The sequence below is a fragment of the Bubalus bubalis genome, chromosome 10 (genome assembly GCF_019923935.1).
Source record: "Bubalus bubalis isolate 160015118507 breed Murrah chromosome 10, NDDB_SH_1, whole genome shotgun sequence".
Lineage (NCBI taxonomy): Eukaryota > Metazoa > Chordata > Mammalia > Artiodactyla > Bovidae > Bubalus > Bubalus bubalis.
Window position 1 is genome coordinate 90,913,342 of NC_059166.1, and position 24,619 is coordinate 90,937,960.

General features: G+C 43.7%; 1 protein-coding gene across 2 annotated transcripts in view; it reads right to left on the reverse strand.

Annotated features, from left to right (window-relative positions):
• Window positions 1–24,619, reverse strand: part of CD109 (CD109 molecule) — a 137,041-nt gene that overhangs the window by 95,146 nt on the left and 17,276 nt on the right. For both annotated transcript variants that reach the window (XM_025294874.3, XM_044924508.2), the window contains 3 exons: window positions 19,648–19,676; window positions 10,984–11,214; window positions 5,003–5,128 (listed from right to left, as the gene is read on the reverse strand). In XM_025294874.3, coding sequence (XP_025150659.2) covers window positions 5,003–5,128; window positions 10,984–11,214; window positions 19,648–19,676 — 386 coding nt within the window. The remainder of the gene's footprint in view (window positions 1–5,002; window positions 5,129–10,983; window positions 11,215–19,647; window positions 19,677–24,619) is intronic.

Consider the following 24,619-nt stretch of genomic DNA (forward strand, 5'->3'; position numbering starts at 1 on the left):
ATGGCAGCCTGGGTGGGAGGGGAATTTGAGGGAGAATGGATACATGCATATGTTACCAGGGATGGGTATTACACCTGGGAGGAGCACCTCTGAGGCCTGGTGCTCCAGGAAATTAAGGAAAACCTGATGGAAAAGGCCGGGAGAGGGGGAAGGGAGCAAAGTGTGGGACAGCTGGGCAGGACGGGGATTGTTCTCAGGAGCAATACAGTCCCCAGTGTAGCCAAGAACTACTCTCATCCAATGCAACTATGCAAATTAAGTATATGCATAACTATCAGGCAACAAAGTCAGCTTTCTAACTAAATCTTAACTAATTTTAAGAGGGTTTAAAAATAATAATCGTCAAGACTTGCTTTACAATACTGCCACTCTGATTATCAGCACATCACTACAAATCAAAGCTCTGGAAAGTCCTGTATTTTTAATACATTGTCCTTCAGTAGTAATACTAACATCATGCCATATTTTTTCTAGAGACAAAAATGGAATTTCAAAACACTATCCTGAAAATAGGTATTTTCTTCTCCCAAAGATATATACCAAGAATGGTCACTGCCTTGAAAAAATTTTGTTTAAATAATAAATGTATTTATTCTATAATCATTATTCACAGCTAAAAGGAATTTAATAATAAGCAACAGAGTCTTTGAATGCTGTGCAGGAATCAAGTAAAGATAAAAAACCAGAAACCAAAGCTTGGGTAGGGTTGCTTCCCCTAACATTTCTTTGACTATACTGACCTCTGGTGGCCATTGTAGAACTCTTTTTTTTTTTTGGACTGAACTGAGCAACTTTTTTTAATAAAGGAGTCTATTTTCCCTTGGGTTTCCCTGGTGGCTCAGTGGTAAAGAATTCACCTACCAATGCAGGAGACACGGGTTGGATTCCTGGGTTGGGAAGATCCCCTGGAGAAGCAAATCGCAACCCACTCTAGTATTCTTATCTGGGAAATCCCATGGGGGATTTGGTGAGCTTGGCAGGCTACACTTCATGGGGTTGCAAAAGAGTGGGTCATGACTTAGTGACTAAACATTTTGTGTGCCTTAACATTGTTATCACCTAGGGGAATCCTTTCACAATGCCTATGCATATTAAATCATCACACTGTACACTAAATATTCTGCAATTTTATTTGCCAATTATACCTCAATAAAGCTAGAGGGAAAACACATCTTAACACCAATAACAAGTTCCTAATGAATATGCCTGTCTTCAGAAGGATAAAGATGTTTATAGAATGTGGAAAGCGGACATTACATGTAGTAATGTCTTGAACATTATTAGTTCAAGACCAATGACTGTTATACAGTTTTCATGCGTCCACATAACAAGCACACACTGACTTCGACCTTGTGCAAAAGCACTGTGCTGGGTCTCAAAGATACAGGGAAACAAGCCTCTGCCTGTCAGGTCCTACCAACCGAGTGATAGGAATGGACCAGGAGACGCACAGCGTGCTACGCAAACCTCCCAAGGGGTCAGGCCATCACAGACGATGCCTGAGGATAAACGCCAGGAGCCAGAAAAACAGCAGAAAAGTGGCTTTCCAGCCAGAGAGAGCAGGAAGGCTCTGGGACAGAACAGACTGGCCAGTTTAGGAAATTTAGGGGATAATACATCTAAAGCATAGCATCCAAGAGTGAGAGCAGCCCTTAACAAGGCCAAAGAGGTAGGCAAGATTTTGTGAATGTTTTCTAATTTTTCAAGCACTTAAATTTCCTTAAGAGCATTTTTTTTTTTTTTTTTTGCTAGTAAATCAATAACACAGGTCAAGTCCACACACACACACACACAAAAACTACTGCATGAGAAATCCGGTCATTCTTTCTCCCTACAGTCCCAGCCTTTCTCCACTCTTCTAGTCTCCTTTCTCCTGTGGTGCATATTCTGCGCACCAGTCACTGAACAAATTAATCCCTCAGAGGCTGCTACCACAAGGCTGAGGTGGTCCCATCCAACCACCGTGCGGAGTCTGAATGGGCCAGTGACGGACACCTGACCCCGTGCCCCACCCATAAGCTGCCGGCACCCGTGCAGAGGCTTGACTGCAGGGCGATGAGGATGATGGTTACTAGGCTGAGTCAACGCGCTCAGCCCAGACCGAGACCAGAGAGGATGAGAAGAGCACGGGGAATGAGGTGACCGCAAGGACAGAGGGGGCCGCGGGCCCCAGAGCACGGCGCTCAGCTGACAGCAGACACCACCCTCTCTGCCCCCTGGAGGCCTGAGCGAGACTCCTTCTGCAGGAACCTGACGGGCCTCACCGAGCGCCTCACGCGTCCTCTGCGGCTGCGTAACCTCAAGTTCCTCCATCACCCTCAGGTCCCTTAACTTTTATCGTGTGAGTCGTGTCCCCCACAATAGTCTTTGAAGACAAGGATCAGCTGGTCAGCTTCCAGTACCACAGCACAGTACTAGAAGCTCTCAACACGTATTTGATGAACAGCGGACAGGCGGACAGACGGATGGACGGACAAACGGCTGGCTCCTGGGAAAATTGTAGTGAAACCCAACTGGGGGGACAGAGAATAAAGTCCTAACGCCCTAAAACTCACACCGCGCTTCCTAACCCTCAGCTCCCGTCCTCCTGCACCTGCTCGAGTCCCTCTGCTCTCCCCGGCCCCCAGGCCACGGCGCTCTCCACCCTCCCGCCCGCTACACGAAACCTCCTCATGAGAGCCCAGGTCTCACGAAACACCCTGTCCTGCTCTACAAGCTCGGCGTCTGTGCCACCCGGAGCTCACCGCCCGGCTCTCTGCCCGTAACTCCCTGCGTGCTTTCTCGTTTCCTCTGCAGCACAGCCTCGCCAAGAGCCGAGCGTGCACTTCATCCCCACAGACGCTCCAAAACCACGTGCTGACTAAGGGGACTTAGTTCTGCTTTTCAGACGTGGCCCCCAAAAAATTTCTTTTTTTTTTTTAATTTTATTTTATTTTTTAAACTTTACATAATTGTATTACTAAAGGAAATCTGTTTTCATTTTTTATTTAGTAAGTACTTGGTATTTTTCCCTCAGCTCACATGCTAATGAATGATTATTCCTTCTAATAAAGTGATTCTCGGATGGAGAATGTGTGTGTATGTTAGTAACTCAGTCATGTCTTACTCTTTTGTGACCCCATAGACTTTAGCCTGCCAGGCTCCTCTGTCCATGGAATTCTCCTGGCAAGAATACTGGAGTGGGCAGCCTTTCCCTTCTCCAGGGAATCTTACCAATCCAGGGATTGAACCCAGGTCTCCTGCATTGCAGGCAGAGTCTTTACCATGTGAACCACCAGGGAAGCCCTCTCCAAAGGAGAAGGGAGAGGGTATTTATCAAAGGGGACACTTGTCTGTAGACATATCTGGTTGTCACGACCTGGAGTGGGGAGAAGCTACTGGCAGTTAGCAGGTAGAGAGAGATCAGAGATGCTGCTGAACACCCAGCAGTGCACAAGCCAGCTCCGCAACAAGGAATTTTTTACTGTAACGTCAAAAGTGAAAAGCTCTGTTCTAATAGGATTATTTTTTAAAGCTCCTATTTGTGAATTTATATATATTTTAATAAACTCCAAAAAAAAAATCAGAAAATATTCAATGACTTTTCAAACACCACAGAGTGATGCTCCAGAGAAAACCTGAGGCAGAGACACGGATGGCGTTCTAGTGCCCCTGTGCTGCAGATCTCAGAGCAGAGGAGCTGGCAGAAAACACAGGAAGTAGGTGGAGGAGCCCGGCGGAAAGAAGGGTGGGGAACAGAAGACTGATGTGGCTGTCTAAGGTCACTGGAGATTTTTTTTTTTTTTTTGCATTGGGGTATAGCTATGACAAACCTAGACAACGTAATAAAAAGCAGAGACATCACTTTGCCAACAAAGGTCCATATGGTCAAAGCTATGTTCTTTCCAGTAGTCATGTACAGATGTGAGAGTTGGACCATAAAGAAGGCTGAGCACCAAAGAACTGATGCTTTCAAACTGTGGTGCCGGAGAAGACTCTTGAGAGTCCCTTGGGCAGCAAGGAGATCTAACCAGTCCATCCTAAAGGAAATCAAACCTAAATATTCATTGGAAGGGCTGATGCTGAAGCTGAAGCTCCAATACTTTGCCACCTAATGTGAAGAGTCGACTCACTGGAAAAGACCCTGATGCTGGGAAAGATTGAAGGCGGGAGGAGAAGGGGATGACAGAGGATGAGAAGGTTGGATGGCATCACTGACTCGATGGACACTAACTTGGGAAAACCCCAGGAGATAGTGAAGGGCAAGAAAGCCTGGCGTGCTGCAGTCCATGGAGTCGCAGAATTAGACACGACTTAGCAACTGAACAACACTAGTTGATTAAAAATGTGTGATAGCTTCAAGTGAACAGTGAAGGGACTCAGCCATACATGCATATTATCCATTCTCCCTCAAATTCCTCTCCCATCCAGGCTGCCACGTAACACTGAGCAGACTTCCCTGTGCTATACAGTAGGTCCTTACTGGCTATCCATTTTAAATACAGCAGTGTACATGTCCATCCCAAACTCCCTAACTATCCCTTCCCCCTATCCTTCCCCGCTCCAGCAATCATAAGTTCATTCTCTAAGTCTCAGGTCAATGGCGTTTTTAAAACAAAGATAAAGCAGGTTAGACCAATCTCTCATCAGGAGTCATCATCCTGACATAAGATTTGCCAAATCATAGCTATGTATTCATTACTTAGTTTTAAAATACTCAATGCGTGCAATAACTAAGTATAATAAACAACATTTAATCAGCTTTGTACTAAAATATGAAATGTTTTAACCTTCAAATGTTACATAAAAACAACATGATTAAAACTCCAATATGTTACAAGACAGGCGAACCCACTGATAACAACAGCAAATTGAAAATATATCACTTAAATTATCTAGATACTCATATTAATATTTTTTCTGTTCACTGAAATAAATGACTTTAAAGATCTTTTCCCCACCAGATTTATTTAAAACAGTTTAACTTTCCCCTGCCCCACCTACAAAATGTATATATACTCACATTCACTTGAACTTGGATGGACCAGTCACCAAGTATTGGATGGGAAGATAACTGGAAAGTTTTGGAAACGACTCCAAGATCACTTTTTTCTGACAACCACTGTTGGATCAAATTTGACTTGGGATCCTACAATGAAAACCATGCATGTTAACTATATAAAACCCGCCATGGACATGTGGATCCTACCTGGTTACGAATAAGGTCCCACAGTACCCCCAGGCACATGCAATATGGGGGAGCTCTTGGAAAATGCCAGCTCTACATTGGGCAAACTCCGGGAGATGGTGAGGGACAGGGAAGCCTGGCGTGCTATAGTCCATGGGGTTGCAAAGAGTCAGCCACAACTTGGCAACTGAATAACAACAAAAATACTACCAAAAAAGGCAAATAAAAGTTAATTCTTTCATCATATTCTCCTGAGAATATCTGTATTCTGCTCTACCTTTTAATTCTTGGCACTGTATTTCCTTCCACATGAAACACTACAACACATCCATCTCCAAACCCATGCTGCTGCTCTTGCTGTAGAAGAAAATCCCACTGTAGGGATAAGAGGCCCCGTGTGTCTGGCACTCAGCCTTCTCACAACTACTCACACATCATTCAATCACTATGATTCTCCTCCAGAGTTGGATTACCCTTACATGATAGCTGAGAAAAGTAGTCCCCAGAGAGGTTAGATAAGCCCTCAACCGCAAACAGCTGGCCTAATATCAAGGCATCAACACATGATGAAATTGAGGCTTTGAACCTATGTGTCTTTTGATTCAACAAAAGTATGTCATGAAGGTGCTTAACCAGGAGGATGCATGAAAAACACCTGAGTCTTCCCAGGCTCTCCCAGACCACGCCCCCGTGCGCAACATCCATCCAATCCAATCCCAGCCCTGTCCCTTCCTTTCCATCCTCACGTTCAGCCACCATTTTCTGAGTGTTGCAGCTCATCTCTCTCCCCTAGTCTTGCCCCTCCAATGCACCTTCCCCACTGTCAAACACAAACCTGAGACTGAGGCACAGTGGCTGAAACACCTGGCACAGTTCCTGGCATGTAACAATGAACAAACATTGGCTATGATCATAATACTAGACCACCAAGTAACGACGACTTCTATTTGCCTACAGAATGAGAGCTATACTCCTTTGCATAGTTTGTTGTTGTGTGGTCGCTAACTCATGTCCAACTGTTCTGTAACCTCATGGACCGTAGCCCACCAGGCTCCTCTGTCCATGGGATTTCCCAGCCAAGAATACTGGAGCAGGTTGCCCTTTCCTCCTCCAGGGGATCCTTCTGATCCAGGGACTGAATGTGAACCTCCGGCTTGGCATGCTGATCTGCCAGGGAAGCCCTTGCACAGTTTACAGGGCTCAGTAAGCTGACCTCATCTACTGTTCTAGGCACATCTTCCTCCCAACACACAGATTTGCTTGTAATTTGCTCCAAATGCCGGTGTACCGAAGCCTCTACAATTGCTGCATGGAACGCCCTCCCTTCCTTGTCCAGCTGCTGAAATGAGCTCCAAATTCTTCCTTCTCCACACGCCTCCAACAGGCAGAAGCCAGCACCTCCTGGAGAAACCTCAGGACGTCCGGAGTTCATCCCTCTTGACACATTATTAGTGCTCAAAGCTCTCATTCATTACCTAGGTTTTTTTGGTGCTTTTGTCATTGTTACTTTGGGTTTGGAATTTCTTTGTTCCCTGGGCTATGAACTCCTGGCAGTAGGGATCAAATATTTCTCCATTCTAAATTTCTATCCTCTGACTCGAGGTAGCGTTTGGGTCAGAAGAAATCTCTCTCCTCCAGCAGGAGCGAGTGTGAAAGTCGGGGTGAAAACAATGTTGACCACTGAGTAAGTGGTCTGGTAAGGCAGACACCAACTGTTAAAACCAAAGACCACAAGCAGGTCAAGAATCAGAAGGTCACCATGCTTGGCAAGCCCCGGAGCAGGCACTGCAATCAGAGCTGGCTCTCCTACCCACTGCCAAGGCGTGATACCCAGAGCTCAAAGGATCAGAAATGAAAAGCTAATACAAAAAGCTAATAAATACATGTTGTCAAATAATTAAGGAAATGCAAGTGAAAACAATGAAAGGCCATTTTTCTTCTGTCACACTGACAAAAAGAAAATAATTCCCAGGGTTGCTTAAAATTTAGGCAAAGAAATGCGTACGGTCCACTGATACATTACTTTGGTGAAGGTACCCATTTCTCCCACAGCCCTACAAACAAAGGAAACCCACACTGAAGGCTTTGATGACCTAGAGGACCTAGGGGGTTGGGTGTGAATGAGATAAATCCCTCTCGTTTCGCAGGCTTGTCTAGGACCTGGGCATGTCACCAACCAGGAAGACACAGAGAACGGAGAAAGGCCAGAGGTCCTTCCAGGGCACAAGAGGATCTGAACAGGCGCACCACAGCAGAGCATTTGCACGTGGTCACCTCCTGCTGGGACGCACACAACACAGTGAAGGGTGATGTGAACAGTGCCCCTGTCGCAGATGGAACAGTCACATGGCTGGAGACACAGGGAAAGTGGTCCCCCGCGCTCTCTGGGTCACCTCCACACAGCTCAGGCTCTCCGTCAGCTTCCTCTGCACAGCACAGTGCCTGCTGCCTGTGCCACTCCCTCGCGAGCAATAAACTAACCCTGGCTAGAGAAGGCAAGGATCTCTGCCACTCTCCGGAGTCCCGGATTATGCACAAAGTGGCTCAGTGGCCAAGGATCCGCCTACCAGTGAAGGAGACAAAGGTTCGATCCCTGGGCCAGGAAGATCCCCTGGGAGAAGGAAATGGCAACCCAACCCACTACAGAATTCTTGCCTGGAAAACTCCATGGACAGAGGAGCCTGGCAGACTACAGTGCATGGGGTCGCAAAGAGTCAAACATGACTGAGCACAGCACACACACGTTAAGTGTCTAGCATGTAGAATGAAAGATGTCAAGTCACTGAACTGTGGCGGCCCCTCCTCTGGCCAAGGATGGGGTTCTGGGTCTGCCACCACTGCTCCAGGCCAAAGTGTCAGAGCACAGCCACAGACGGGATGGGCCCCAGGCCAGCCGCCATGCCCACAAGACCATCCACCTGTACGAGAAGCAACAACCTCATGAGGAAGGGCAGCAGGATAGAAAAGAGCGAGCCAGTGACCACCACGCTGTCATGCTCAGTCGCCTCAGGTGTGTCCGACTCTTTGCGACCCCATGGACTGTAGCCCTCCAGGCTCAGAGCTCTGTCCACAGAATTCTCCTGGCAAGAATACTGGAGTGGGTAGCCATTCCCTTCCCCCGCGGATTTTACCAACCCAGGGATCGAACCCATGTCTCCTGTGTCTTCTGTATTGCAGGCAGATTCTTTACCCACTGAGCCACCTAGGAAGCCCCCAGTCACACTGTTGAAACACTTATATTTCCATTGTGTAAGGACAAACAGGCTGCAGATGGCCAGAATTAGGAGAAAGAAGCTTATATTACCATAAACAGGCCCCTGAAGCCCCTTGGCTTCCTGAGAAAGCCAGTCAGTAGATCAGGAGAAATAACCAATGATCCCAGAAAAACACAGAAGTGTCTGAACGTGCTATGATGGTCAATATTTTAGGTACACCCTACCGTGAGTCACTCTTGGCTGGGCAACATGGGCCTCCAACAGTTGGCCTCGTGTAGATCCAAGATGCATTCTCCACACTCGCCTGCAGGGCGCGCTGTGCTAGCAAGTACAACTTAGTCCACATCAGGGGCTCTCACTACACTAAAGACCTACTTTTTTCTGGGAAATTTTTCCAAGAAAGATGTACGAAATATCACAGTCTGATGAACCGGGCCCAAAGGACTGTTTTCAGAGGGAGGAGGGCAGGGTCCCAAACACCTTTGGTTCCTGGTAGAATTTCAGTCTAAATTCTCCTCCCTAGGGCTTCCCTTGTGGCTCAGCTGGTTAAGAATCTTCCTGCAATATGGGAGACCTGGGTTCAATCCCTGGGTTGGGAAGACTCCCTGGAGGAGGGAAAGGCTACCCACTCCAGTATTCTGGCCTGGAGAATTCCATGGACTGTACAGTCCATGGGGTCGCAAAGAGTTGGACACAACTGAGCGACTTTCACTTCACTTGACCGAGGGAGCCACCCATCAGCCAGGCCAGCAGGATCCCTCGGAACCAGAAGCAGCAAAAGGAAGGTCTCTCCATGCACTTCCGGGAAAGACAAATGTGTCAGGCCAAGTCCAAAATCTGAGAGAAGAGCCCAGCGAATCCACAAAACAGAATCAGCAGGGTTCCTTCTGGGTTAACGCCTAGAACAGACCATTTATCCAGGGCTGACTTGTACTCAACTGAGACAGAAAACAGGCAGATCTAATGCAAACAGCCAAACACAGACAGACATTAACTTCTGAATCCTTCTTTTACACAGAGCACTCAGTATTTGTGGACAAAGGATGACGGACAGTATGAATGGCATCCATAAAACACCATTTAGAGTTATATGAATTTAGAAATGCTGTTCACTATGGTGACCTGCTTTACTCCAACACAGCAAAGGCAGAAATTCACAGAGCTGCAAATTCTGAACTAATACCAGTGCCATTCAAGAAATCTGCATTGAACATGCCAACCCATGTGGTATTTGCTACAAACATATCTTGGCTTTAAGTTATATGTATACATGTTTGTTTGCTAGATTTCTGTGTTTGTTTAACTTATAACAACAACAACTACTAAGAAGAATAGGAAGATACTGAAATAAAAAGCATAAATTTACCTTCCAGTCTGTTATTCATCAGAACATTTAGGGTAACCGATGTCCTGGGACTGAGGGGATTTTTCAAAAGAGAGTCCCAGCAAACTGGGATGAGTTGCTCACCCGATTTCTATGCCATTGATCAAATGTCTAATATTCTCCTCGGCTTACATTTAGAAAACCAGGTCCACCTGGATCTCAGCCATCTTCAGCTTAGTTCTCACTAGAAAGCACTCGGTCTGCTAACCACACTGCTTTCAGAGCTTGGAGTGTTCCAGCAGAAGAGGCCAAAGACTTCCTGCCAAATGGGGTTCCTACAGCTAGCTAATATTTAGTGAGCATGTTCTATGTACTACACACAGTTATAAATGCTCTACTTGAACTCCCTCACAAAATCCTCACAAAGGTATTATTATTTTTACACATTTTACAAATAAGGAAACCAAGGCCCAGAGATTTTGATTCATCTCCTCAAGGTCACAGAGCTAGCACCTCTAAGCACTTCTTAGAGCAGAGTGATCCTTCTAAAATCTTAAGTCAAATCATATCATGCCTCTCCTTAGAATTCTCCAGTGAATTTTCATTTCCCTCACAGTAAAATCCAAGGTCCATATCATAGCCAAGAAAATCCTGTACAGCCCCTCCTCCAGTCAACCTACTTATACCTGACTTATCTCCTAATATTGTCCACTCAATTTCTGGTCAACAGTGCTCTGCTAGTTTACTCCCCCAATGGCCCTAACAAGTTCCTACCACAGGACCTTTGCATATGCCATTCCCTCTGTTTGTAGGGTCTACTATTTCCTGTAGGTCTCTGTTTCAATAGGACTTCTCTAACAACCCTATTGAAAACAGCAAACACAAGCTCTTTCCCTCTCTTTCACACATACATACACTTATTCTTTTTTAATATATATTTGTATGTTAATTTATTATTTGTCCACTACCCACCAGGATACAACATCAATGTGAGCAAGGACTCACCCTCTGTATCAAGGACACAGAGGTTTAACACGTTTGACAAGTGAATTAATCAATGACGAAGCCGGGACAAAAACCCAAGCAGGCTGACTCTGGAGCCTGAGCTCTTAACCCATGCTCTACTATCCCCTTTCTAGGGAAACCATCCCATGTCAGGAGGGGAGCTTAGCCATGTGAATCCTAAGACGTCCCAGGACCAACAATGTCAGCAGAACTTCCAAGAGAGCTCCATGAGCTGGCTTGAAGCCCCAGTTTCATTTCCACCTGGCACTCACCTTAATTAGAATGTTTAAAAAGGTTTCATAAGGCTTAAAATCAGAGAAGAGTGTAACAACACGAAACTTCACTTCCTGCTTTGGTTTATACAGGGGCTTGTCTGTTTGAATGAAGACAGTCATTCTCTTGGTCTCAAATGATAAGCGCGTACTATTCGAGAATAAAATCTCATCCTGGGCACGTCCGGTGACACGGAGCTCATACATCTCATCAGCACTGTTCAGAGGTAGCTAGGGGAAAAAAAAAAAGACATCAGATGTACCAAGGTCTCATCGTTTTACCTCAAAAATGTTTTTAATTGTAAGTTAGCATTGAAGTTTTAAATATACAGTACTATCAAAAGTAATTGCAAGGTTGAAAAATGTGCCACTCCTAGGCACAATTAAAAAATTTGTTTTCCCTCTTTCGACAGCCTGGGGTTTGCTCTGTAGTTAAATCTCAAGGTTCCCGGATTGCAGGAGCCTCGCCCCACAGCCCTGTCAGCAGTCACCTTGTCACTTCCTATTCCAAGTACAAACTCTTCTGCACGTACAGTCACTGTGAGTCAGAACACCCTTCAGCATTCGCTTCCGAGCCTTGCCCTGTCTGAGGCAGCCCAAAGGCACATTTGCACAAGACCAGTTTTCTTGCCATTCTCTCTCCAGGATCTCTTACCTGTGCCAAGATGCACTCTCTTGCCCAACCTTGTGCATCGTGTCACGGTCCTGGTAAGTCTAATGGCACCGATACTGTTACTGTTTCCGTCACTAGTGGAAATCCTACCTTCTAGCACTGACAGACCAGAAGCCACAACTTCTGGCTGAATCGGCAACTTACACACGCTGTGTCGTTCCACCTCACAACAATCCTTCAGGGGGATGCTCTAACAAATGCCAGGTTACAAAACCAGGAACCTAGGGGGCTTGGAAGAGTAAAAGAAGTTGCTCCAGGTCACTGGCTGAGATTCAGACCCAGGATGAGCTATATACTCTAACGAGAGCCTTCATGTGGTAGTTTTAAAATACGTCCACACTGCTATATTTAACATAGATACCCAAAAGGGACCTACCACTGTCCAGCACATGGAACTCTGCTCAGTGCTATGGGGCAGCCTGGCTGGGAGGGGAGTTTGGAGGAGAAATCCATTCACGTATCCAACATGTGCATGTATGGCTGAGTCCCTTTCCTGTTCATCTGAAACTATCACAAGGTTGTTAATCGGCTATAGCCCAACACAAAATAAAAAGTTTTTTTAAACAAAACATGTCCAAATATTTTTTGACCCTTTTCCTTGCAAAAGGGGGAGCCTAAATCTCCAGTGACCTGCTCCTCAGGAGTAGAATGAGGCTGCGTCGTTAACCAGATACCTTCTGCCTGGTTCTCTCTTTCTTGGATCCGAGGGTCTGGGGGAAGTCAGGGGCCATGCGATGAGGATGCTCAAGAGGCCCATGAGAGGCCATGTGGGAGGCCACAGCCCACCTGCCAGCCGCGTGAACAGCAGCCTTCCCGGGGACCCCCAGGCCCAGGGTCGCCTGCAGAGGTCAGCAGCTTGGACACGGGAAGCGCCGTCTCCTGAGACCCCACGTCAGACCTGCTCAGCTACACAGCCCCCAGCTTCCTGACCCACAGAAACTGTGTGAAGTAATAAAATTCTCTGACTGTTTTACACCAGCGTTTGGGGACCGTAGGTTACACAGCAGTAGATAACTAGCACACCTGACTTTTAGTTCGTTTTCATATTCCTAAACCCGAGATTCTGAAATGACATTCTGCCTCCTTTGGGAAAATAAGATTTGCCCACAGAGGGCTCTGAGGAGATTTTCCAGCAATAGCAGCCACCAAAAAGCCAGCAATATAGGTAAGAATATGAAAGAAACTTGATGAACCATCAACACAACAGGGAGAAAAGTACTGATGTTTGCAATTTACTCGGAAAAGCATTTTAAAAATAAGATGAACTCATAGATGGAGAAATGAGTAGATAGATTAAATATGTGATAAAGCAAGTACGGTAAAACGTTAACAGTAGATTCTAAGTGGTAGCTATGAGACTGTTCACTATGAAACTCTTTCAGATTTTTTTTATATTTAATATTTTCATAATAAACTGTTAGGAGAAACAGTCATATCACCTTCAAATGACCTCTAGTACTGATTTTTGCTTTCCTTTAACAAACATTCACTGAGCACCTTCAAGCTTGGAATTCAACGTGAACCAAAGATGTACACCCTAGAGGGCTGAGAACCGAGCCTAGCACTTGCATCCTCCTATTCTATTCTCTCAAATGATGCTTCAGTCCTCAGATTCTTTTAAACGGAGTGTTCAATTCTGTAAGCATGTACATAAGAGTACACGTGAAAGTCGCTCAGTCGTGTCCGACTCTTTGTGACCCCCTGGACTACACAGTCCATGGAATTCTCCAGGCCAGAATACTGGAGTGGGTAGCCTTTCCCTTCTCCAGGGGATCTTCCCAACCCAGGGATCAAACCCAGGTCTCCCGCATTGCAGGAGGTTTCTTTACCAGCTGAGCCACAAGCGAAGGTAAGCAGGAAAATATATATGCCAGGAACCAGCATATCATTTGCTTGTATATGCCACAGATTTATAAACAGATCGTGATTTTAAAATATGGGATTAAATGGAATGTCTCTCCATGATTTGGGTATCATTTTTAGAGGCACAGACGCCCCAGAACAGACAGTAGATTAAAGTAGTATCAGTCGCTCAGTCGTGTCCAACTCTTGGCTACCCCACGGACTATAGCTCACCACGCTTCTCTGTCCATGGAATTCTCCAGGTAAAAATACTGGAATGAGTTGCCATTCCCTTCTCCAGGGCATCTTCCCAACCCAGAGATCGAACCCAGGTCTCTGCATTGCAGGCAGATTCTTTGCCATTTGAGCCACCAGGAAAGCTCCAGTAGATTAAAGACTTATACCAAATTACTGATGCAGAGGCCTACAACTAAAGACTTATTAACCACGAAAAGTCAAAGAGTTAGAGAATTAGAAGTGACACAAAGGTGTCCAAGGACTCTTCCTGTCTCCTACTCCATCCTCCTTCAGGGAGTTGATACACAAGAGGAGACAGTACTGACTCTCTGCTCCTTTCAGTTACCCTAATTCTCTTTTTCAACCCTCCCCTGGTAGAAATCCCACCTCCTCATACGTAAAATTTGCACAATTTAGGATCCTCAAAGTCTTGGGGCTGATCCTAGGACTGAAAAGTCAGAGATAACAATGTGGGCTTGTCAGAGTGGACCTGGGATGTCCCCATGAGCCGGGGGGCATCCCTGCACGGCTCAGGGTGTCACCATGTCACCTGTCACTGTCACTCTGGGTGTCAGCACAGACCTTGGCCATCCACTGGTAACAGTGGAGGGACACAGTGAGGAGACTGGAGGAAATACTGGGGATGTTAAGCAATCCTCATGAAAGAGTCTCCCCGTGCCGGACCCGCAGTCAGTTGTAACCTGCTTCCGATGGTGGTGAGGATCAAAGGTAGTACATCTCCTGAATCTCTGCTGGTAAACTGCCTCCCACCTTCTCCCACAATTACTGAAAAGAGTTCCCTGAACTGGTAATAAAGGGGTTCCTTATCTCTTACACAAGAGCCAATTATTTACCTACAGAGGTTTTGGATACTATGTATTCAGCTGAAGTCGCAGGGCTGGGGAAAGACGTGGTTCCCAGAGACAGACAGTGTCTGACAGCAAGACAAGAGGCCAGGGGTGTTCACTCCCCGGGACTTAAGATCAACAAGATATCAACCAGCGCCTGAGTTAAGCAGTGTTGATCCTCAGTTATGCTAAGTCTGTTCTGGGTATACGTAAACACAAACCCTCCAGGGGGATGACAGCTCCCCACCCAGCGAGGGGAGCTCTCTACATGACAGAGGGATGCTCGGAAACGTCCCTGATGGACAATAAATCCCAAAGTGACAACAGATTCCTGATTCTAACCTGGCCCATCTAAAACCATCTCACCTTCTCTGAGAGATGAACTGTCTTAAGGAAACTGAGACAACACAAGAGTATTCAATACTACTTTATTTCACTAATAACTCCAGTTACCGAAAGTAATGGCAATTTCAATAACTTTCTAAATAAAATTGAGAAACTTAAGATGATAGTTTCTATTTTAAAATATATTAGTAATTAAACATTAAAAGCATTCTAATTTTATTAGGAGGTTGGGATTAACATATACATACTATTATATGTAAGATGGGGCTTCCCGAGTGGCTCAGTTGGTATAGAATCTGCCTGCAATGCAGGAGACCTGGGTTTGATTCCCTGGGTTGGGAAGATCTGGAGAAGGAAATGGCAACCCACTCCAGTATTCATGCCTGGAGAATTCCATGGACAGATTCAGACACGACTGTGCAACTTTCACTTTCATATGTAAGAGAGATAATCAACAAGGACCTACTATATAACACAGGGAACTATACTCAATATTCTGTAATAACTTATATGGGAAAAGATTCGAAAAAGAATAGATATATGTATATGCATACATGATTCACCTTGCTGTACACCTGAAACTAACACAACATTGTAAATCAACTATACTCCAATATAAAATTTAAAAAAATTTTAAGCATTTTAATTTTAAAAGCCACTCCCTCATTTTACATTTTATTTACAAAGAGAATAACAGAAACTTTTTCCAGCATATTTTATACAAAAAAACAACCTTTATGTTAAGCATAAATTGCTTTTTTTATTTACTTCTTATTGAAGGCTGACTTCACTATGTCAGAAGCAGAAACAATGAGCCAGTCAGGTATTAAAAACACATTTGTTTTAATATAGCCAAAAATTCATATTTTATAGCAAAAATTCATGAGGACCTTAAAAACTAATTTTAAATATTATATTTGCAAACATCAGAATGCAAGTACACTTTTAAAGATGGGTCTATTTTCATTGAACACTCATAAAAATGCAGAACCTTCTATTTTTGCCAAGCATTATCAAACTTTCCCAGACACTTTATGACTAAGTCTTTAAAGTTCTGTTTTACTAAAAAAAGGATCTAGTCCTAAATATAAGCTCTAGTAAAGTTTTCAACAGGTAATTGCTATATCTATATACAACAGAAATAATGTTAAAGACAAATATGAGATACTGGGGTAAGTATTTCATATAGTTAAGACTTTAAAGAATAATAATAGGGCTTCCCTGGTGGTCTGCTGCTGCTGCTGCTAAGTCGCTTCAGTCGTGTTCGACTCTGTGCGACCCCATAGACGGCAGCCTACCAGGCTCCCCCGTCCCTGAGATTCTCCAGGCAAGAACACTGGAGTGGGTTGCCATTTCCTTCTCCAATGCATGAAAGTGAAAAGTGAAAGGGAAGTCGCTCAGTCGTATCTGATTCTTAGCGACCCCATGGACTGCAGCCTACCAAGCTCCTCCACCCATGGGATTTGCCAAGCAAGAGTACTGGAGTGGGGTGCCATTGCCTTCTCCGCCCTGGTGGTCTAGTGATTAAGAAACCACCTGCCAATGCGGGGGACACAGGTTTGATCCCTGGTCCAGGAAGATCCCACATGCCTGTATGCAACTAAGCCTCTGTGCCACAGCTACTGAGCCTATACTCTGAGCCTGTGCTCCCCAACAAGAGAAGCAACTGCAATGAGACGCCTGTGAACCCTGTCTAGAGAGCAGCCCTCGCTCGCTGCAATGAGAGAAAGCCCACGTGCAGCAACAAACACCCAGTGCTGCCAAAAATAAATTTTAAAAATTTCTTTAAAGAATAACAGGAGTGAAATTTGCAGCTAATGATAAATGGGATGAGTACAGTGTAGAGGAGGGTTACTGGAATCCCAGCCCAAGTGCTCTGGTCGCACCCACACGCCTACTCCTTCCACTCTCACTACCCTCCAGCCAGTGCAGCTGTGGACTTCTTTGAGGAAAGCAGTTACTGTGCTTCAAGCTGTTCTTCCTGAACTTAAATCTCACCCTCTTCCACTATCAGACAATTAAGTCACACAGGATTTATTTTAATCTTCTCATTGTAATATTCTTTCAAAAGAGTTAGGGACACAGACATGGGGAGCCAGCCCCTAATGTCTGAGGTCGTATTAACGCAGTCTAATATCTTATTGTCATTAAGTTTGGGGGTTTTCTTAACCCCACTCTGCCTACTTATGCCTTCATTTCCCCTGCCCCTACTTTCTATTTTTACAGCAGTATATTTCTTAGTAAGGTAAGTACAAACATAATAGGTGAGAAATATAATAGTTATGAGAGGAGTATGTCAAGGCTGTATATTGTCACACTGCTTATTTAACTTATATGCAGAGTACATGGTGTGAAATGCCAAGCTGGAATCAAGATTGTTGGGAGAAATATTGGCAATCTCAGATACGCAGATGAAACCACTCTAATGGCAGAAAGCAAACAGAAACTAAAGAGCCTCTTGATGAGGGTGAAAGAATAGAGTGAAAAAGCTGGCTTAAAACTCAACGTTCAAAAAACTAAGTTCATGGTCCCATCACTTCATGGCAAATAATGGGGGAAAAATGGAAACAGTGACAGATTTTGTTTCTAGGGGCTCCAAAATCACTGCACCCATGATTTTAACAGTGACTGCAGCCATGAAATTAAAAGACACTTGCTCCTTGGAAGAAAAGCTATGACAAATCTAGAAAGTGTATTAAAAAGCAGAGACATCACACTGATGACAAAGGTCTGTATAGACAAGGCTATGGTTTTTCCTGTAGTCATGTACAGATGACTCGTACAGACAGTTGAACCATAAAAAAGGCTGAGCACTGAAGAATTGATGCTTTCAAACTGTGGTGCTGGAGATTCTAAGAGTCCCTTGAATTGCAAAGAGATCAAACCAGTCAATCCTAAAAGAAATCAACCTGAATATTCATTGAAAGGATTGATGCTGAAGCTGAAGCTCCAATACTTTGGCCACCTGATGCAAAGAGCTGACTCACTGGAAAAGACCCTGACTCTGGGAAAAATTAAAGGCAAAAGAAACGGGTGGCAGAGGATGAGATGATTAAATAGCAATACTGACTCAGTGGATATGAATTAAAGCAAACTCCAGAGACAGTGAAGGGCAGGGAAGCCTGGCATGTTGCAGGCCACGGGGTGGCAAAGAGACAGATACAACTTAGAGACTGAACAAAATCAAGGCCTTTTTATAACGGATTGTTTGTGCTCAATCACTCAGTTGTGTCTGACTCTGCAACTCCATGGACTGTAGCCCACCAGACACCTCTGTCCATGGAATTTTCCAGGCAAGAATATTGGAGCAGGCTGCCATTTCCTACTCCATGGGGAAGAACCGTTTGGGAGCACTGTATTCTCTAAGAGTGTGAGAAGTGTGAAAGTGTTAGTCACTCAGGCATCCCAACTCTTTGTGATCCCACTGACTGTAGGCTCCCCCCCACCCCCCGCATCCCAACAAGGCTCCTCTGTCCAAGGAATTCTCCAGACAAGAATACTGAAGTGGGTAGCCATTCCCTTCTCCAGGGGATCTTCCCAACCCAGGGATTGAACGGAGGTCTCCTGCATTGCAGGCAGATTCTTTATCACTGACCCACCAGGGAAGCCCATTCACTAAGAACTCCCCCTCAAAATGAATGTGGTTTCTGAATGTGCTTAATAAGCAAACTTCAAGAGGTAATGGGGAACCTGGCTTATCGGGAGATGCTGACCCTACATAAGTGTGTAATGTGTCAAGGTCAAAGTCATTACTCATCTAGTCCCAGAAAAGTACACCAAATTGTTCTCTTGGTGGATGCTGTGTTTAACTATACATTAAATGTGTGAAGCTCCAAAAGAAAACAGTTATAAAGGACAGACTTCCAAATCAAAGCTATGAGAAGCAGGACTAGTTAAGCAACATTGAATAACCAGGTTTCTTTTTTAAAAAAATATAAATTTATTTATTTTAACTGGAGATTAATTATTCACAATATTGTATTGGTGTGGACAATGCTAACTCTTCCCACTTCTACAGCAGATGCCACAGCATGCTTACATCTCATTTCACCTCCAAGGTAGCCTCTATGAAACAGACTCCACTTTTATCCCCTTCTCCAGGGCTGGGACCACAGCGAGGTGAGCCAGGCACTTGCCTCAAGTGCAAAATTTAAGAGGGTGCCAAAAAACTCAATAATCAAGTAACTCAATAGCAAAAAACTCAATAATAGCAAAAAACTCAATAATAAATAGCAAAAGCAATACAGAATTATGACACACAAAAAAAAATCAAACTTTTAATCCAAGATAGGATCAGGATCAATTACTGATTTTTGTTTGCTTGTTTGTTTTGCCTCAAGCAGCAATTCTGTTTAGCGAGGCACTGCCCTTGTCCAGGACAAAGAAACTGGGAGGGAGCAATAATGACACACCCAAGACTATTGTGCTCATTAGGGCAGAAGCAGGACCAAACCCACCCAGGTCCCTGTGCAAATAGTCCAGGCCAGTTCCCTCAGGAAGTTCTCTATTTTACAAAAGGGAAATCTCCACTATGAGTCTGAAGAGGCTAATAACCAATCTCCCTGGAGTAATATTATTCTTAAATAATCTGAAGGTGGAACTGAACTCCAGCCAAACTCACAAGGCACATAAATCAATATGAAAGTCAACAAAATCGGAAATTCATTTCACTGACACGATGTATAATTATGAAACCAAGGTTTTAAAATAAATACTTACTGATGGAAGAATAAGTGTCTTGAAAGAGCCTAAAAAGGAAAACAGGGAAGAAAACAGTCATAATTTGAATATGATGATATAACACAAAACTCATTAAGACTCTCCTAATATTCTTTCAAATATCCAGGGTATCATAAACTTACTAAATCACAAAATTTAGCCAAGCCAAAACAATTTTATTAAAGCCCAGAATCCCTGAGAGATTATACATATCCTTGTGCCATAGAGTTAAAAGGCTATCAGTAGGTGAACCTCTTCCCAAAAACTAGGTTCTGCTTCTCTTTTCCATGTTCATTTTTGGTGTCGGTGTTGCTGCTGCTCCTCTTGCTGTTTTAAGGTTAAAAATATTTGAGGGACACTTCATACAGTGTACAGAAAGAAGCTGAGGTTCATTTCTAATGAACATTTCTCATACACTCATGACAGACAGAAAAAAGGAAGGCATTAGTCACATCAGGGGTGAGCTGGGACTCCTAACTGACCCATTAGTATTAAAACAATGCAGACTTTTTTCATGTAACTTACTAAACAAAGACTGCTAATTTAACTCATGCCAACTTCTCATCAAATCTATTTACTGCTAGGGAAAAATGTTCCAAGTTAAAAATAAAACAGTACTTATTTGAAGTTCCCATTTAAGTGACATGAATTTATAGGTGGTAACAGGCCCTCAGTTTCTTCATTCATTTAAGAAACACTTATAAAGGGTAACCCAGTAAATAAGACAGACACAGCCCCTCTCCTCCTGGAGGCCACGGGTGTCTGCCCCGTGGGAACAGACAGGCATAGCATGCAGCAGGGGTCAGGCCGGTGGCTTCTGCAATCAGACCACTAGTCCTGTCCTTGACGTGTTACCTAATTCTCCAGGTTCAACCACAGAGCTACCCTGCTAGTCCAGTGGATGAGTCGGCCTTACAACACAGGGAATGCGGGATCAGTCCCTGGTCGGGAGCTAAGGCCCCACATGCTGCAGGGAAAGCCATCATGCTGCAACTAGGACCCAAATGCAGCCAAAGTTTAAAAATAAATACTTTTTTTTTAAATCTTTGAAATCAAGACCTAAATAAATGGAGAGACGCTCAATGTTCATAAATAGAACAACTCAATTATCAAGACATCAGTTCTTCCCAACTTGATCTTTAGAGTCAACGCAATCCTAATCAAAATCCCAGCAAGCGATTTTATGGATATCAACAAACTGATTCTAAAGTTTACATGGAAAAGCCAAAGACGCAGACTAGCTAACCGTACTGAAGAATAAAGGTGGAGGAATAATGCTGCCTGACTTCAAGACTTACTATAAAGCTACAGTAATCAAGACCATGCGATACTAGCAAAAGGATAGACAGATCAATGGAAATTGATCTGTCTGAGAGCCTAGAGTTGAATTGAAAGCCTAGAAATAGACTCCATAAGAACAGTCAACCAATTTTTTTTATTACTTGTTACTGGAGCATAGTTGCTCTACAATGTGTTCGTTTCTGCTGTATGGCAAAGCAAACCAGTTAAACCTATACATATATCTACTCTTTTTTAGATTTCCTTCCCATTTAGGCCACCATAGAGCGCTGAGTCTGGAGGAAGGCAACCCACTCCAGTATTCTTGCCTGGAGAATCCCACGGACAGAGGTGTCTGGTGGGCTACATTCCACAGGGTGGCAAAGAGTCGAGCACATCTGAATCGATTTAGCACGCACACACAGCACTGAGTAGAGCTTCCTGTGCTCCCCAGTAGGTTCTCATTAGTTACTATTTCATACACAGCAATGTACATATGTCAGTCCCAATTTCCCAATTCATACCATTCCCCCTCCCCCGAGTAACCATAAGTTTGTTCACTATATCTGTGACTCTACTTCTGCTTTGCAAATAAGTTCATCTGTACCATTTTTCTAGATCCCACCTATAGGCAGTTTTAGGTGACAACTGTTTTTCTCTTTCTGACTGCCTTCGCTCTGTATGACACTCTCCAGGTCCATCCACATCTCTGCAATGGCACCAGTGCATTCCTTTTTACAGTCCAGTAACATGCTATTGTACAGCAGTATCACATCTTTATCCATACCTCTGCTTATGGGCACTTAGGTTGCTTCCATGTCCTGGCTATTGTAAATAGTGCTGCAATGAACTTCAGGGTGCATATATCTTTCTGAACTATGGTTTTCTCTGGATATATGCTCAGGAGTGGGATTGCCTGGATCATAATGGTAGCTCTATTGTTAGGTTTTTGAGGAACCTCCATGCTGTTCTCCATAATGGCGGTAACCAATTGACATCCCCACCAACAGTGTAGGAGGGTTCCCCTTTCAGTACACCCTCTCTAGCATTTATTGTTTGTCGATTTTTGATGATGGCCATTCTGACTGGCGTAAAGTGACACCTCATTGTAATTTTGATTTGCATTTCTCTAATAATTAATGATATTGAATATATTTTCATCTGTTTGTGGGCCATCTGAATGTCCTCTTTGGAGAAATATCTATTTAGATTTTCTGCCCATTTTTTGATTGGGTTGTTTGTTTTTTTTGATATTGAGCTGCATGAGCTGTTTGTATATCTTAAAGATTAATCCCTTGTCAGTTGGTTTATTTTAAAATATTTTCTCCAATTCTGAGGGTTGTCTTTTCTTTAGTTTATTCTTTCCTTTGCTATGCAAAAGCTTTTAAATTTAATTAGGTCCCATTTGTTTATTTTTGCTTCTAATTTCATTACTCTAGGTAGTCAACTTATCTTTGACAGAAAAAAAAAAAAGGATTTTAGGGCAGTAAAAATACTCTGTATGATATTATAATGATGGACAAATTGTCATTATACGTTCAACAAAACCCATAGAATTTACAACACCAAGACTGAATCTTAATGTAAACATGTAAACTATGAAGTTTGGGAGATTATGAAATAACAACACAGGATCATCCTTGGTAAGAAAATAATGTACCATTCTCATAAGCAATACTGATAATAGGGAAAGCTAGGCATGCATGATGTCAGGAATAATATGGGAAATCTGCAAAAATAATTTTTCAATTATGTGAATGTTCAGATTGAATATTATGATAATGGCCAGATAACTGGAACATTCAAATAAATAATGGAGTATAACCTACAGAATAAAATAAGAGCTTATGAATTTATGCTGGTATATAATTTAAATGAGGGAGAAGAAAAAGTTACTTTTTTTTTTTACTATTTTTAATTAATTTTACTGAAGGATAGTTGACTTACAATGTTAATTTCTCCTGTAGAGCAAAGAGATTCTGTTATACATATACATTCTGAAAAAGTTATACTTTACCATAGAATTCCAATTTATAAATGTAAAAGGAATCATGGAATTAGAAAGTTTCACAACAATTATGATAATAACTGATTAAGACAAATTACCAATTTTGTGTGTATATGTAGAAGGACTATGGCTCGTGAGAAATAATAAACTATGGTTGTTTGAAGCTCCTAAGTGTTGAGTGGTTCATTCACAGCAATAGATAACTGGAACACATTTGAAATAAAAAAGATTCTCTAGCAATTTTAAGTATTAGTATCCTTATTTTACAAATGAGAACCTGAATCACAGAGACCTTAAATGAGTTCCCCAGAGTCACATAAAAAAGAAGTAACAGAGCCGAGATTCTAAGCCACTGCCTCTGCTTCTACCAGCTGTTGTACTTTTGTTCTTGTACTCTACCCACCTTTGATTACATAAAAGCTGCACATCCTGGCTAGCCTCTTTGTGTATGCTCCTTACTCCCTCAGGCAGACAGGTTCAAAATCACAATCTCTTGGACTCCCTGCTCCCCTCGACTCTACATTAATCATCACCGGGAACCCAGACACTCTTCCATGAAGTTTCTCCCTGCCCTTAGAGGAGCTGCAGTGGTGGAGCTCATTAAACAATTTGTGTAATACAAAAACCTTCTGAAAAGGAGATACAAACTGGACAATTTCTCAGCTCTTTTTATCACTTCTTCACACTACACAGTCTTGATACATTTGAAGTTAACTTCAAGATCAGAAAAACTCACCTTCAAAGGAAATAACCACAGGTGTCTAAGGTTGGGTTCCCTGGGAAGCTAATTCTGAGATGGTGATGAAAAAGCAGGCATGCGCCTGGGACCAGCCCTGGAGAAGAGGGGGTTGTGGAGGCAGGACTGGGGAGGAGGAGGGAAGGAGCTGCAACACAGGCTCCAGACACACCCATCGGGAGCCCTCAGAAGCCAGTCCGACCCCTGAGGGCTGTCTGGAGTAGGGTTGGCGGGGAAGCTGGGCCTCCCCCAAGGAGGGTGCAGGGCAAATCTCCCTAGTGGGTGCAGTCCCCGAGGAGTCAGCTCAGAAGGCAGTGGGCTGCAACATCCCCCAGCGACTTCAGAGAATAAGTCTTCATCCCTGATGCACCGATTCTGGGAGGGAGGCCACGGCACCCCACCACAGTGTCCCACAGTGGAATAAAATCAAAAATATTAAACTGCAAGGAGCTCTTCTCCCAACAAGCCAGCATGAGTGATGATAGAGAGTCACTGATTTTTCACATCTTTAAGATAAACCATCAGGGTTGCCTGTTTTGTCAGCCCCATGACTGGAGGAAACCATGTGCATCCTTTCTACCAAGGCCCGACAAGCCAGTCACCTCCCATCACTGGCAAACTCACAAAGACTGAAGACTGCGAGTGTGTGTGCGTGCATGTGCATGTGTGTGCGTGTGCGTGTGTGTGCATGTGTGTGCGTGTGTGTTGCGGGCAGGGGACAGGGAGTAATTTATTTTTATCTACATGACACTGAGCAAGGAGAAAATAAAAAAGCAGCTTCGAGTCTACAATCCAAATAAACCCAGTAGGTTGATTAATAGGAGGTCAAGCATTGCAGCAATTCAAAGCCAGCTACCCAGATTTGAAGTGCAGGAAATCCCATTCATAGAAATTTTTCTTAATTTTTAAATTTATTTATTTTTTAATTGAAGATAATTGCTTTACAGAAT